General features: G+C 42.7%; 1 protein-coding gene across 1 annotated transcript in view; it reads right to left on the bottom strand.

Annotated features, from left to right (window-relative positions):
• Nucleotides 1-15511, bottom strand: part of znf407 (zinc finger protein 407) — a gene marked incomplete at its 3' end in the record, with an annotated part of 160474 nt that overhangs the window by 132730 nt on the left and 12233 nt on the right. Inside the window, exon 4 of the mRNA XM_079240213.1 lies at nucleotides 12801-12915. Within this exon, the coding sequence (XP_079096339.1) occupies nucleotides 12801-12915 (115 nt within the window). The remainder of the gene's footprint in view (nucleotides 1-12800; nucleotides 12916-15511) is intronic.

Raw genomic sequence — 15511 nt, 5'->3', positions numbered from 1 at the left:
AACACAGCAGTATCAGGTACACACAATCTCTCTCTTTCTGCAACACCACCACACACACACACACACATAACAATTTCATAAATAAAAACAAAAATAAGAAATAAATAAAGAGAAATTTGTCTGATATCACGACGCGGCTATAAACACATCCGGAGCTGGATGTGCAAAAGTGACCAAAAGAAGAAAGTAGTTCATTCTTCTCATAAACTGATGCCTTTTCCTCGCTTTCATTTTGTTTTTCTTATTATTTTCTGCAACTGCTAACCTGCAAACTCATTAATTTATTTCATGTGTAAAATACAGGACATAATGTGCTGAATTTTTAAGTGGGGACTTATTATTATAAAAGAAAAAAAAAGTTAGAAAAAAAAAAAAAGAAAAATCATTAAGTGGTATGATAAAAACAAATTGTAGATCCTCTAATGTGCAACAATTACCCACCGAAGGCGCCATATTTTAAAGATTTCATTTCATTAATAGCTTGCATCGGGACTTTTTCCTCCACACTACACACAGTCAAAGGAATACAATTCCCTAAAGATGAACTGGTTTCCAGTTTCATGTTATTTGCTTTGCCTCTGTGAGGAGAAAACACCGGCTCGGGAAGGCGTCAGTCAGAGAGGTTAGCGAGCATGGTAGCAACATGACCTCAGAAAATGTATCCTCCTCGGGTAGGTTAAACACACTCAAACACACTCGCTCACAAACAAACACGCACCGAGGCCATGCTTATTTCCCCAGTCCGCTTAACAGGCTAACCTGCTCTCTTCATTAGGGCTGCTGTGGGGACTTATCACCGTGTAGTCTTTGTCCTTGCTGTAATTGCCCTCTCGGCATGTCAGCCCGCACCCCCCCCCCCCCCTCCCCCCCAACACCACCACCATCATCACAGCAGCCCCACATTCAGCCAGCCAGCCCAGCATCAGCTCCCTGGTGACAGGCCTGGTGAGACGGCGGAGTGCGGAGCCTCTCCTGAGACCTGCTGATCGGCCCCCGAGGTCCACCGGTATAGAGAGGCTTATCCTAGTTAAAGCAGCACCGGCAGGGACACCCCATCTGAACACTATACATCTGCCCCACCACCAGGCCAGCCTCCAGCTTGGCTCATTTCATACTGCACCAACATTAAGTGGAAGTCTGCCATCACAAAGAAAAAGAGAAAAAGAAGAAGAAAAAAAAAAAAAAAAGTACAACTTTACCGAGCTGTGGACACTCAAGCATATTAAAAATTTCTTGCTCCTTTCCAGGGCCTCTACACATTTTAATACTTGCGGTGGTTGTTTGTAATAATAAATAAGCCAGCTGTGTTTATAAAAAAAAACTTTAACTTTGTTATGTGACAAGCACTGGTACGGGAATTACCATTAACTAACACAGTTGTACTCCACACATTTGCAGTGTGCCATTCTATGGAACAACAAAAAAAAAAAAAAAAAAAAAAAAGAATGTAAAAACAAAAAACTAGATGAATGCTAGAAAAGTCACAGATCTGAACTCGTCTTTCAACAGAACTAACACAATCTCATCTGTATTTCATCTTTGCAAGAGATCCACATGTACCACACAGCAGGCAGTCACATCCTGCAAACCATCTCCATCGTTGGTTTCTAGCAAGTTGAATGGCGCCATCTAATGGTCAATAAAGAGACGACAACCCAGAACGGAACCCGATTCGCTCAGATCTGAGCTTCGCTAAAAGAGAAAGATTAGTTTCTTTGCTTTAACTGTAAATGTGCAAGTAATCAGGTTTTAAGGAATGAGTAGGATGGTTCTTTCAGGAGGTTGGGGTGTGTGTGTGTGTGTGTGTGTGTGTGTGTGAGGGGTGGCAGGCATAAAAGTGGGCAAACTGAAGCGGCTAATTTGAAATTTAACTGTAATAGACAACAAGCTATCAGGGTTGCAGCATAATCCTGACCCTCTGTTTGTTTTGCTGAATAAACTGAATAAATGAATAAATACTCTCTTCATCAAACCCAACTTTTCTTTCTTTTCCTTTTTTTTCCCTCCTGCCAGATAATCGATGTGTCAGCGTTTTCATGGCTGGCTGCAGAGGGTCAGCCCCACGCCTCGGCCTGGAGGGGCTCGGTGGAACAGAGGTTAACGTGCTGTTGCGTTGGAGACAACAGGGTCTGGCTACATGTCCTCTCATTCTTACTTCAGGGTGTGACACTTGTGGATGCCTGAATGGAACCCCCTCCACTGTCCTGAGACTTTTTTCCGTTTTTTTTTTTTTTTTTACCCTCTTAGTTTGTGTTGGAGAGTTCAAGACAATCTAGTGGCAGAAGAAGATCTAAGTGACACCCACAGAGCCTGAACTAACTTCTCCGACCACTGAGCATGACACCAGCTACAAGGGCCACATAAGATGCAGCCAAACAAACAGCAAGGCGCAAAGGAGTTGTGATGTGCGGTGTAACGTTTTAATAAGTCTGTCGCGCCACATCTGAAATGTAAACACATGGAAGTGGACACGGTGCCCCCCTCATTAAACACAAAGCAGTGTAAACATTGCCCTCCACACTTGCATAAACACACACAATGACCCCACCGCCCTCCTGCATCCATCCAACGCATGCCAGCAGCAAGCCTTGGAAGTTGTTTCTACGGGGGTGTTTTATGTGTCCCGCAGGGCTCGGAGACATTGAGATGTGGCTACAGCACACAGAGGACCCCAGTCAAGGACACAGGCAGCATCACTCACTCTGCCATTATTTGCTCATATTTAAAGCTCGGGAGGTGCAGGGGTTACCCGAGGGACTGTAGCTGCACACTCAGAGGAGGATGGGTGATTTCAGAGTCCGACGGGTGTCCTGAGCGCCAAAGGAGAAGGAGAGAGGGAGTGACAGAGGCCTTTCTGTGTCAGCCCAGTGATACCAGCGTTTTTATGGCTGAATATTTTTCCACTTGTCAGAGCTGGATAAGGAATCGCCAGAAGGTTGGGGAGCATGAATATTGCCCTTGAGGGCCCACTGTGGCTGCTCCTGTTTATGGTTGACTAGCAATCAGCCACCGATTCAGGACCCGCAACCCCTCATCCATCCACGTCAGCAATTAATCAATTAAATGGGCAGCGGGGAGGGAGGGGAATCGGCAAGGTGTGTTAATACAATGGCCTGTTAAGGTTGATGTAATTTCATCACTAATGTCACCCATTCATCACAGCTTATTATCTGGTTCGCATGGACGATGGTCAATATCACTTCATAAATGTGAGAAACATGGTGATCTGGTGATATTAAGCCCAAATGAAGTCACCAAATGATGGGCTACAGAGCATGAGGGCCAAATTTAACAAGTAATCTTGCTCAAACACATAAAATCTAATGTGAGTGATTATACATCAGGGGACATTTTGTACAACCGTTCAACAGATCTGCAACAGAAAATCTCTTGTCTTATCTTTAATAATCTCTGAATCTCTAAATAGTCCTTACTTTTTCTTTTTTTTTTTTTTGCAAAGCATAACCTTAACAGATTACTCCATTGATTCTTGTCGGCTTCAGAAACCATTTGAGAACCATAAACATGGATAAAAGTTACATTTAAAAACCAATGAGGCATCAATAGGCTTTCATCCTGACAGCAAAAGCCAAGTTGGTGTGTTTGACAAAACATTTATATAGACGATGGCATGTAGGCGGAGGCCCTGTCCGCTAATGTGCCTGGCATGAGTGTGTGTGGGCCTGACCACATGTGATACACAAAGTGAGAGCGGTATTTGGCGTGCCAGTCGATAAAAAGGGCTTGAATCCCCAACATAGCGCTTTGGACGCGAGCTGCTGACAGCTGACAGTTTGTGCTCATTCTTCAAAACTTTTAATGTCACCATGTTCTGGGCCAAAATATTTCCAAACTTTGAACGAATCGAGGCGCCTCGAAGAATTTCACTCGAGAAAAACTAGAGTATGTTATCAAAGCAACTGCATGATATCCATCACATGAATTGAACAGCATAAACTGGCAGATGGCCAGCTCTGAGAAGAAGGCTGATACCTGCCCTGTATATCGGTCTACTGCAACTAACAGCTTCAGTCAGACACAAAGAGCATCGCTTCCACCCAGGCCAACATTTCCCCAGCTCTCCCAGCAGGTACATCAGCTCAATTATGATGATGGCAATGACTGATTGCATTTTACCTCTCCCCTGTTGCCCCAATAAGTCTGGCCATCACAATGAGAGACATGGAAAAGGAGGAGGAGAGGGGAAAAAAGAGAAAGAGACAAGAGACTGAGGTAGGGGCGTCATCTGCATTGAGCTACAAGCATCCGAGATGCCAGTCTCCAGGACGGTATCAAACATCTCGGTGGCAGGCTCGGCATGAAAATAATCTATACCTACAGGAAGTCAATTAAAAAGTGCCAGGGGAGATTAAGAGCAGGGTGACAGCTTTTCGTCAGGACATGGGTTTGTCTGGGAGAACCAGCGTGTTGCACGTCTGCCGTGTGAGTGGAAGGTAAAGTGGCTGCGAGCTGGTAGCAAAGACAAGTTGGAAAGCAGGCGGCAGCGACAGCAGAGGGAGGACACCACTGCCGAACGCTCTTAAAAGCTCTCTCATGAATATTAAAAAGACCGTTGGCAGTCGGCAGCTCCCGCCACAAGTTTGCAAACCAGCGTAATGTGTCTGTTTGTGCTGAGAAAGAGCTCAGTCCGGATATCAATTAAATCAAGCGTTGTCAGTCTGATGGCCATCTCAATGGAGGGACAGCCCATTCCCCTCTACACATCAGCTCGGCTTTGTGTCAACCATCCATCTCTCATCCTCCCCTCCACTTCCTCCTCTTCCCCTGGCTGCCATCTTCATCAGCCTTGACGCACTCTCCCTCTCCGTCTCTCAAGCAGCCGGTAACTGAAAGCACAAATTACTCTCCCCTCCACCTTTAACTCCCACTAAATCTTTCCCCTTTTCCACTTTGCTGAGCCGGGATATTTTATTCCTCCATCAAATATGCATCCCATTAATTAAGTTAAATTACTCCTGACTGCCAAATATCCCCTGCCCCGATGGGTGTCAACACAGAAATGCATGACTGTGAACCCGCAATGACACGGCCCCAACACTTAAACATGAGTTACGGCCTTTCCCAGCTCCATCCACGGGCAGATTACCAGACACTTTGGGCTGCTGTTCGCTCCTTCTCCCCACCCCGCTCCTCCGCCCATCTTTTTAATAAGTGCACAATGGATGACACCCGCACTCGTGACAATAAGAGGACTGATATTTTAATTACACACCTTTTTTCATCTGCCTTGCTCTTCATCTTTTAATTGCTGTTGTTAATCACTCATTAACTTCCCTCTCTTTATTTTCTTTCTTCCTACAATATACCGACGACGTCATTAGCTCCATAAAACGGTTGAGTTCAGCAACATTTCTTTCTTTAAATTATTCAACTACTTTGTAGCACAAAGTTTGCACTTCTTTTGTCCTGGTGTGGGGGGACTTGTGTTTGTGAAAAGAAAACGTAAAAGCTGAGGCTAAAAGAAGTTTACATTTTCAGAAAGAAGTTACTAAGATGATGCATAGCTTAGACAACGGCCTCTTGACTTAAACAGTCCTCAATAGTTGAATAACTTACAATTATAAGCTTATGTGCTGTGTTGGCCCTCTACTTTAACTACTGATCTTGCCTTTTAATGTCTGGGCCTGGTGTTTGTTTTGCTTGGTCTTTGATTAAAGGGAAATGGTTTGATTATGGAGCCCCGAGGCTTCTGTTGTGGGCCCAGGAAAGAATATGAGATTGTTATTAAAACCTAATGGGACTGATATGCTGACAGAGATTTCTCCTTTTGTCTCTTGAGCTCAGAGATGCTGAGTGGGGTCCAATTCAAATTCTACAAAAGCATCTTTTCACCAAAGTGAGACTGACGGAGCAAATGCACTTTATATCCCTCAAGTACTTGTGCTGCATAATTTGAAAAGCAAATTTAATAACTTCTATTGCCTCTCTTACTCGGTATTAGTCCTAAAAACACAAACCTTGCTTATGAAGTCATATTTTTGCTGTCATGTTTTCAGCTGAGAGCTCACCTGGAAGGAGGCATTTTTTATGATTAAATAAATTCTGACTGTTAAACTTTTAAGATCAAGGTTAAAAAGTGTAAATACTACACTGGAGGGTGGATTTGTATTGATACATCCATGCTGTCTGAATTTCTTTTCCTTCTCCTTTGCCTTTCTCTGTGTGTGCCAGCGAGCTTGTGTCAGAGTGTGTTTCTATTGCAAAAAACATTAATTTTACAAACATCAGCCCAAGGCTACTAAACACATCCAATCCATTATGCTGCGCTTTATCGTGTTATGGAGGGGGTAACGGGCTGTAAAGCTGTCTCGGTCATAAAGAGCGATCGCAGAGCGCCAAGTCAAACCAGAACGCAGAGCTCTCCGAGCCATATGCAGCCCTCGTTATCATCAGAGCAGCTCCGTCACATACTTAACCTTTCCAGACCAGCCTTGCTGCATTATTTTCCAAATGACCTTTAGCGTTACTTATTTCATTTCCGATAATGGCACACTAAATTTAGTTAAATGCATTAGAGCAGAATGTGTTTATTTTGGTGAAGGGGTCCACACTGACTGACAAGGACCATGTTCCTGGACTCAGACTCCAAGGCGGTAAACACTAATACATCTTCCTGATGGGAGTAAGTACCAGGCGCTGTGTCAGACCACTAAAGATGATGAGAGATGGCTCAAGTAAGTAGAGAAGGAATTCATACAGAACTTGCATGACTATTTTTTAATTCTCCATGTAGACTTTCAGGATTCCACTGGAGGGCTCAACTTAAAAGGTCACAATCACTTCAACATTTTTTTTTAGATTCTTTAAAAACAGAGAAAGATCATGAGCCATAGAGGAGACATATTATGGTCTTTGTTACACAAGTTCATGAGGTCTTAGTGAAAATATCTGTCTTTGGTGGGAATTCCACAGAGAGAAACTACAGCAGCTTCATTTTTTCCACCATGATTTTACAAATATATCCACAAACGCTGCCCTTTTTTAAAGCTCTCAGTAGCCTGAGAGCTACACTAGCACACACAGCAACCTGTGCTTGAGGTTATTGAAACTTCACAGCAGCAGCATGATGGGCAGCTGGCTGACAGGTTTACACTCCTGTCAAAATGTAGGTAAGAAATCTTCCATCACATCTCAGATATATGAAGCCCAAGCTTCACTGTTAGTCCATTCCTATATGATCACATTAAGTTTTTAATGGAAACATTAGGTACTATTGCTTATAGTGGCATTACTTTTTCTTTTTTTAGTGTGGTGGAGGAAGTGATGGTGCATTAAATGACAAATGAAATGTTGGAATTTTTTAACCTGACAATCTGGAGACGAAAAAAAACCAAAACAAAAAAAAAAAACACTTGTTAAGATACATATTTGTTATTTGGGACACAAAATTTTAGACAAGGACCATTAAAAGGATCATTATCTCTTTTTATTTATTCTGATCATCTTTAAAAAGAGTTTTGACCCACCAGGTCAGACATGCAGTGAAAGCAGAGTGAGTCAAACTTAAAGTTGGGTTGAGATAAAGATGAAAAATCTGGTTGTAGAAATCCGCAGTGGATCTGAAACTCTTCCTGAATATGTTTATACCAACAGTACGTAGTTATTTTAGCTGGCAGTAACTTCAACTGCCCAGTCACAGTGAAGGTGTTTTCTCTTCCCAACATCCCTTTTTCTATTCTCATACTTCATATTTCTCATTTTCTTAATAAAGCCGTTTATAAGGATGAAAACAACAGTGGTGAAAAAGACAAACTTTTGTTTGTCTTTTTCACCACTAATGATCCAGATTGCCAGTCAACATTAGCGTACACTTTCAATAAAATGTCATTTAGGGCACATTGAGTTTTCAAAGAGGCTAAGTGCCACGTAGATGCATTGTTATCTCAGAGCTGTGGTATCATACAACCCAATCCCTGAGCAGCCTGCGAGGAGCAGCTTGTTTCACAGCTCTGCTGTATGAGCGGAGGGGGTGGGGTGAAGGGATCTTAGCAAAATCGCTAATGTACATGATGATTAAGTGTAACTCAAATACCGAGTGTGTTGTTCATAGGCCTGACAGGCAGTAATTTGGTGTATTATATTCTGCGGTTTTAATTGCACGCCACCAATGTGTCCCTCTGACACGTTATGAAGCGATGATGTACAATTATTTCGGGGCGGCGGGAGATCAGTGGAGTGACATTATAATCATCCTCACAGGGATCCCTCTCTTCATCTGCAACAACCATTAATGTTTAAATGGGAGAAAGGAAGGAAAAAAAGAAAAAAAAAACATAAAAATAGTTCTCAGGGAGTTCTAACCAGAATCTGTTTGAGGATTATAGAGAATCACGTCAAGGGAGAAGGAGAGGGGTGTGGATAGACAATAGAGGGGCTGAGTTAAGTGACTGCTTTCTCTGGATAAGCAGCGAGCTAAGATGCTGCTCCACTGTCACTGCCAGGCCTCACGCTACTCATACAGGCCCGGGCATTAAGGCACATTACAGCGGATGAGCCACGCAGGGCGGAACTGATGGGCTATTCTGGGAGCAGGCCAGACAACCTCACAAGACAGGGGGGACATAAAAACCCTGACATGAGCCAGCCCCATCCTGTTAACAGTCAAATCACACACACACACACACACACACACACACACACACACAAAACACCCAACATGAACTCATGACTATATATACTCTTTCCAACACCAAGTCAACCGAACTAAAGGGGAGGGAGGAAGGACACACAATGCAGGCATCTCCGTGAAGAAGACAAACTTTAAGAGTCTGAAAACTTTGTTGCGCAGCTTCGTTCGAATTTCTCAAGTGACACCTGGTAAAGGGCAGCTCATGACCCATAATCATAAAAACGGCATTCCACTAGAGGACAATCCACATCCACAGTAGAGTTAATACTTCTAAGGCCAAAGCTGAGATATTAAACCAATGCCTCAAAGCATTTAGACTGTTTATCCATAATTAAACACCTACAACAGCAATGGACGTCCATTGCATCTTTGGGGAGGACAAGCAAGCGGGAGGCTGGAAATGCTGAATCCACGGCCTTTCCACAAGATGATGGAGGAGAGGAAGAGGAGGCTCATTAAGCAGCCAAGCCCCACTGTGGATAAAACACATCAGGAGGAAATGCAAGAATGTGCCATCTTTTTTGTGGTTTTTTTTTTTTTTTTAACTATCTATTTATTTTTTTTAACCAATTAAATATGAGAAATCTTATCCTGCATGCTAACAGCCAATTTGAGTGTTTCTGCTGTTTTTACACTTCAAGGCTGCCTCATAGGGAAATTAAGACAAATAAGTCTTTTAAAATAAAGACAAAGATGAGCAGGAGGATGCATAGAACTGCAGATAAACAGACAGATAAAGCAAGGGAAATGGAGAGACACAAGAAAAAAAGTCTTTCAAGTGGAAGGACAGACTGACCGGCATGCTCAAGTTTGATTGGCAGCGTGGTCAAGGGTTCTAATCTGTCCTGGCCTTGCATTTGCATCTGTTAATTAAATGCCAAAACAATATGATCTTTAACTATCAGCAACTCCCCCCCCTCTTCGGCTCCTGAAAAGAGCGCAGCAGTAAGCGGAAGGTAAAGTGGGGTGGACAGCCGAGACGCAGCACGTCCATTCGATCACCGAGTCAGAGAGGAGGTAATCTTCCAGTCTTAATGTTTAACGAGGAAGACGTGGCGATCGATGGCAGTGAGGAGGGACGTGTTTTGTTTTGTTTCTTTTTTTTTGGTTGTTGTTTGTTTTCTTAGTGAATGTGTCTTTTTAAAGGAACCGAAAAGAAAGAGTGAAAAGAAAAAAAAAAACAAAAAACAAAAACAAGATGGCGATAACTTAACCCAAAAACTCTAGGCCACATGGAGGCCAAAGAGTCTTGAAGCACAGGTGAGATTAATGACAACAAAATATTGCATTGTTAAATAAAAAGAGCATGATAAAGTGTGATTGCACCTAAAAATAACTTAAAACATTATTTTGGTTAAGTTAAATGTTGTCCCATCATTAGCATCCACAGGAGAACACAGAGCTTAATCGCACTATGATCTCACTTTTCTAGGTCACCCCAAAACAAAACAGGTAATAACATTACACATTATACCTGAACCACGGCCATCCATTAGTAGCTAGCTTTAGATTCAAATTAAGGAGGTATCAAACGTGAAAAGTTTGGGAAGGGGAACAGCTTATGTGTATGCATGGCTCTGGCCTTAATGAGGGTGTTTTCTGGGGGTCTCTTTGTGTTTGTGGCTCTTTACTCAAAAGGAGGGATGGCCCGGTGATCACTCAGTCCTGAAAGCACACATTTGTCAGCGGTGGCTGGCTCTGGCAGCGCACAGCTCCTACATCTGCATGATTTGTGAAACCAGAGGCTGTATTTAGTAGTCCCATTTAAAAGCATATTGGAGAACTGTTCCGATTGCACGTGAGAGTCAAAGCCCCCCAACATATTTGCAGCACTTGGGAGAAGGGGGTTTTCAGCTGGAAGGCTTATGAAACATGAGCTTTTCCTCTCATTAAAGGAGAAGCCGTGTTAAAAGCAAAGCTTGTTTGCTCCTGCTGTAATATGTTTGCGAACATCAGCGGGAGCAAATAAACATGTGCGCTCTGAGAGGCTTTAGAAGAAGAAGAAAACCTGCCAGCGACTGAAATAAACGAACAGTTTACACAAAAATCACACAGAGGGAGAATCTGATAAAAATATGCCTTCATCTTAAGGAACATGCACCTGCAGGAGCCAAAAAAAAAAAAATGCTGAAAAATCCCACAATTTGATGTATTCCCCGGCTGCATGTTGAACAGCTTAACGCGTTGGTCTGAACATGGCGAGGCAGTGAGGAGGTCTACCACGGGAATGAGGAGCTGAATACAACATATGGTCAACATGTAGGGGGTACAAGGTAGAGCCATTACTGTACTCCAGCACTACTAGGTATTTATAGCTTCATGGCTGGCTACATAAACTTCTAATTAGGATTATTTGTACAGCTGAAAGGATGAGGAGAGTAAAATAAACTCACTTAGAAATTAAGAATAGCTGAACAGAGGTAATTTATTTGCCCTTTTTAAGAGAGGCCAAACAAATGTTCACCATTTTAGGGTTTATTTTTAGACCACTAATATTTGTTCCTTGTCATTTTTCCTTAAATTGACTGGTTCGTTTCCTCAATAAATGTTTGTCCTAATCCAGCCCTGATTTTGTTAGATTTTGATTCTAAGCAGGCAGAAGTTTATTTATCTTTACAGTACAGCCGTTTTGAACAATAGTTCAGGACTTTCTATGTTCTTGTAAAGGTTTCATTGGACATGGACTCCTTTTTCTCCAATTTTTATACAAATACCTCCTTATTTTCCAGTGGAAAGCCTTTGTTTGGCCACATAAAGCAGAATAAAAGTGGCTCCTAACTCAATGGATGGACCAGTATTGTCTCTCCACAGACAATTTAGGGCATTTTATAATGAGTTAAGTTTGAACTCATGTGACTTTTTAACTTTCTTTAGGCATCTAATTCATCTGATTTAGCTTCCGTCACTCGATCTACAAAAAAATGTCTGCTAAACATAACATAGTTTGGTAGACATAAAATAGTATTTTTCTTATACAAACAAGGCGAATTGCAGAGTTTTTAGCCAAAAATGTGTCATATCTCAGTATGGTGTGCACTGTGTCATTAAATACAAAAAAAAAAAAAAAAAAGAAAATGGATACCTGCAGGACAGAAAAATGTGTTTCGGGCCTTCATAAATCTACCTACAACAAATGACCATTATTTGTAAGTGATATTAGGAGATAAAAACAACTCCAGCAAAAACAGGACGAAAGATGGGCCTTCAGCTCATCGGTCTACTCTTAGCTAAAGCCTCATCTGAAAAGGTCTCCATGGAAGGATGAATGTCAAGAAGATATTATTTAGGAAGGGAAACAAAAGGAAAAGGCTGAGATATATCAAATGGCGCAAGGACTCAACTGAAAATCAGAGGCAAAATGTTTTATGTCGTGATTAATCCTCCCCACAGCCTGACCTCAACATCAACAAAAAGGCAGCCAGCATCCAGAGAAGAGCTCCAAAATGTTCTTCAAGAAGCCTAGAGAACTATTCCTGGAGACAGCATCTCCTTCTCTGTTCTTCTTCCAACAAAGAAGCGAGGATGTCTCCAGGACCTTTACACAGTACTGTAGATCTTAGTTCCAAGGATTTGTGTTCAGAGTTTCACCTAATGAAATTCTGCGGGATCAAAGCTCGTCCAGACAGCGTGCTGGAGTTGAAGGCATCTGTATCCTGTAAGCAGCAAACTTATCGGACTTGCCTTGTTGTGGTCAGACAAGGTTAAATTGACTTGAATTTCGAATTAGCTTGAGACAAATGCAATTTAAAGTGGGCTGTGCGAAAGATAATTAGCAGATCACTCGTGAAAGGAGAAGCACCACAAACACTGGCTGTCACTGCTGGGTTTCTTCCTCACTTTCGTGTCTCAACTAAAACTATGGGAGCCGTCCTGAAACAGTTCCTTATAAAAACATCCCTAGAAATATGGGACCCTTGGTATCCTGTTTATCCTAAACTTACCTCATTGATTCCGAGTTGCCTTTCAGTGAAGGATAGAAATTGCCCGTCTTTACTGTGAAGACCTTTCTAGAGATCAGAACCTTTTGTTTCTAAAGTTATGGAAGCAGTTTTTTTTTGGGAGACTCCTTGATCGTTATATTTTGTTAATCAAACTCGGACCACGGTGTTTTCAGCCATCTTTAAATGAAACATTAGTCCTTAGAACTCACCCGCATATGTCGCACTTGTACTCCCGCATGCCGAGATGTCTCTTCACGTGGTTCCTTGCGTCTCCCAGCTGGGCGGTTGCGAAATTGCAGATCTTGCACATGAAGGGCTTCGATCCTGCAAAACAAATCAAATGCAACAATATTGTTTGTCAAAGAAATAAGTGTCTGTTTTAAGAAAGCACATCTGTGTATGGGTTATTAAATCGCACGTCATTTAAATAGCAGCAGGAGAAACTCATCTTGGTGCTGAAAGTCCAGAAATACAGAAACAGATGTCCCTAATCCAGTTCCCGTAAAAACTACAGTTACACTTCAAGTGCCAAGCAGCTCTTCTTTCACTCTCCATCCATCCTTGTCACTCTCCTTCATCTCTTACCTACTCTTCCTTCGACTGTGGATGCGTAAATTGGATTCCAAAGGTCAGGGCGAATACGTAAATCAATTCTGTGTGCGCTCACTACCTCCCATTCCATCATTAAAGCACTAATCACTCTGGCGGGCTTCACAGGGAGGTTTCTTCCTAATTATTGTCATTAATAAGTCCAGAGAGCGGGTTGGATTTGAGAGAGTGGCAAAGCCTCACTTTGCTATCCATCATTTAAGAGCAGAGCAGTGAGGGCGGATGCCTGTACTATCTGTGTGATGCATGAACAACCAGCAGCCCAACTTAGAGGCGGTGGGAGTCACTGGGTGATCCAAAATATAAAATGAAAGACAGGCGACATCCGTTACAGCACACAACAGATACCACAGCGCAGCATCGCTTGAATGTCAAAGGATTCAAACTCGTAGCATCTTTCTCTGACTGGTTCACTAATCTAAAAGATTGGCAGGTTTGTACATGCAGACCCCCAACAGAAGAGTCTTTATAATGATTACACTCCCCCCCCAAAACTTTGTAAATCTATTGAGCTGCACATATTTCTGAAAAGAATCTGAACAATCACATCATTTTAGGAGGATGGACACTGTTGTGTTCTTTACCCCTATGCTGCAGCACTTGTATGATTTTCCATCTTTGTGGAGTCATCATTAAACTTTGATGCTGCGACTTTTTTCTGCTGATGCTTTTACTTTAAATGTAATCTTTCAAAGTTGTCATCTGACTTCTGGATGTGAGGAAATTCACTACGTCAACTAACAATATTTTGTATATAAATGTGAGAAAATACGCTTCCCAATCATTTTACATGCAAGCAAAATAGCACAGTGGTTGAAGACACGCAACTCCAGTTCCACAAATGCTGGGACGGTGTGGAAAATGTAAATTCAAAACAGAATGAAAACTTTGAAAACTTACACAACACTATTTTATTTGTTGAAAAACAAAATTTATATACATATATATACATACATATATACATACACTATTCACAAAAAGTTAGGGATATTCAGCTTTTGGGTGAAATTTCACAACAAGCCTAAAATGCATTCAAACCTGTACAGGTGAACTTAATGTGATCTTCTCTAAACTTTTAAATGCACATGTCCAACTGTTAAATGTTTCAATAAATTTTGCACAAGTTGCTGTTCTTTAACAAGGAGCTTAACGGCAAAAATCACGGCAGGTGTGTGATCCTTGAATTGACCAATAAATGTCCTGGTTCAATTAGAGCTGGTGTTTAAACAGTTGTCCTCATCATGCTGTTCACATTTTGACATCATGAGACCAAGACGACACCTAACAATGGGGACAACAGTCCCTTGCCATTGCGATGCTTCAAACAGGACGTTCTCAGACAGAAGTGGCCACTGAGCTTGGAGTGTCACAGAGTGTCATCAGCAGGTTGCAACAGAGATATGGAGAGACTGGAAGAGTCACAGAAAGGCCTAGAAGTGGACGTCCTTTGGCCACATCCCGTGCTGATGACCGCTACATTGTGAACACTGCCCTGAGAAACCGGATGATGAATGCCACTCAACTCCAGGCACGTTTAAGAGAGGTGAGAGGCACCCAAGTGTCACGTCAGACCATTCGAAACCATTTCCATCAGCGTGGTCTGCGTGCTAGACGACCTGCACGGGTACCTGACCACACCACCAGGCACAGGCATCATCATCTTGCATGGGCCAGGGAGCATTTACGCTGGACGAGGAACCAGTGGGCCTCAGTGCTGTTCTCTGATGAAAGTCGATTCACACTGAGCAGAAATGATGGCCGGCAACGATGTTGGAGACGTCAGGGAGAGCGCTATGCATCAGCCACTGTTGTCACCAGGCGAGCTTTTGGTGGTGGCGGTGTTACAGTGTGGGCAGGGGTGTCCACTTGGTACAGACTGCCCTACACTTTGTGAATGGTACAGTGACAAGCCCATACTACCTGAATAACATCATTAATCCAGTGATTGTGCCCCTACATGAACAGCACAGGCCTAATTTCATCTTCATGGACGACAATGCTCCTGCTCATCGAGGCCGCATCATCAGGGAACGGCTGTTGGAGACTGGTGTACCTCAAATGGAATGGCCTGCACTCTCTCCAGACCTGAATCCCATTGAAAACCTGTGGGATCAGCTGAGCCGTCGTGTAGAGGCTCGAGACCCTGCACCCCAGAACCTCAATGACCTGAGGGCTGCCCTTCAAGAAGAGTGGGATGCCATGCCTCAGCAGGCAATAAGTTGCCTTGTGAACAGCATGAGACGTCGTTGTCAAGCTGTAATTGATGCTCAAGGGCACATGACGAGATATTGAGACGTTCAACTTTTTGTTG

The sequence above is a fragment of the Telmatherina bonti genome (genome assembly GCF_933228915.1).
Source record: "Telmatherina bonti genome assembly, chromosome: 5".
Taxonomy (NCBI): Eukaryota; Metazoa; Chordata; class Actinopteri; order Atheriniformes; family Telmatherinidae; genus Telmatherina; species Telmatherina bonti.
Note: the sequence above shows the minus strand (reverse complement) of the source record. Positions and strands in the feature narration are given on the sequence as shown.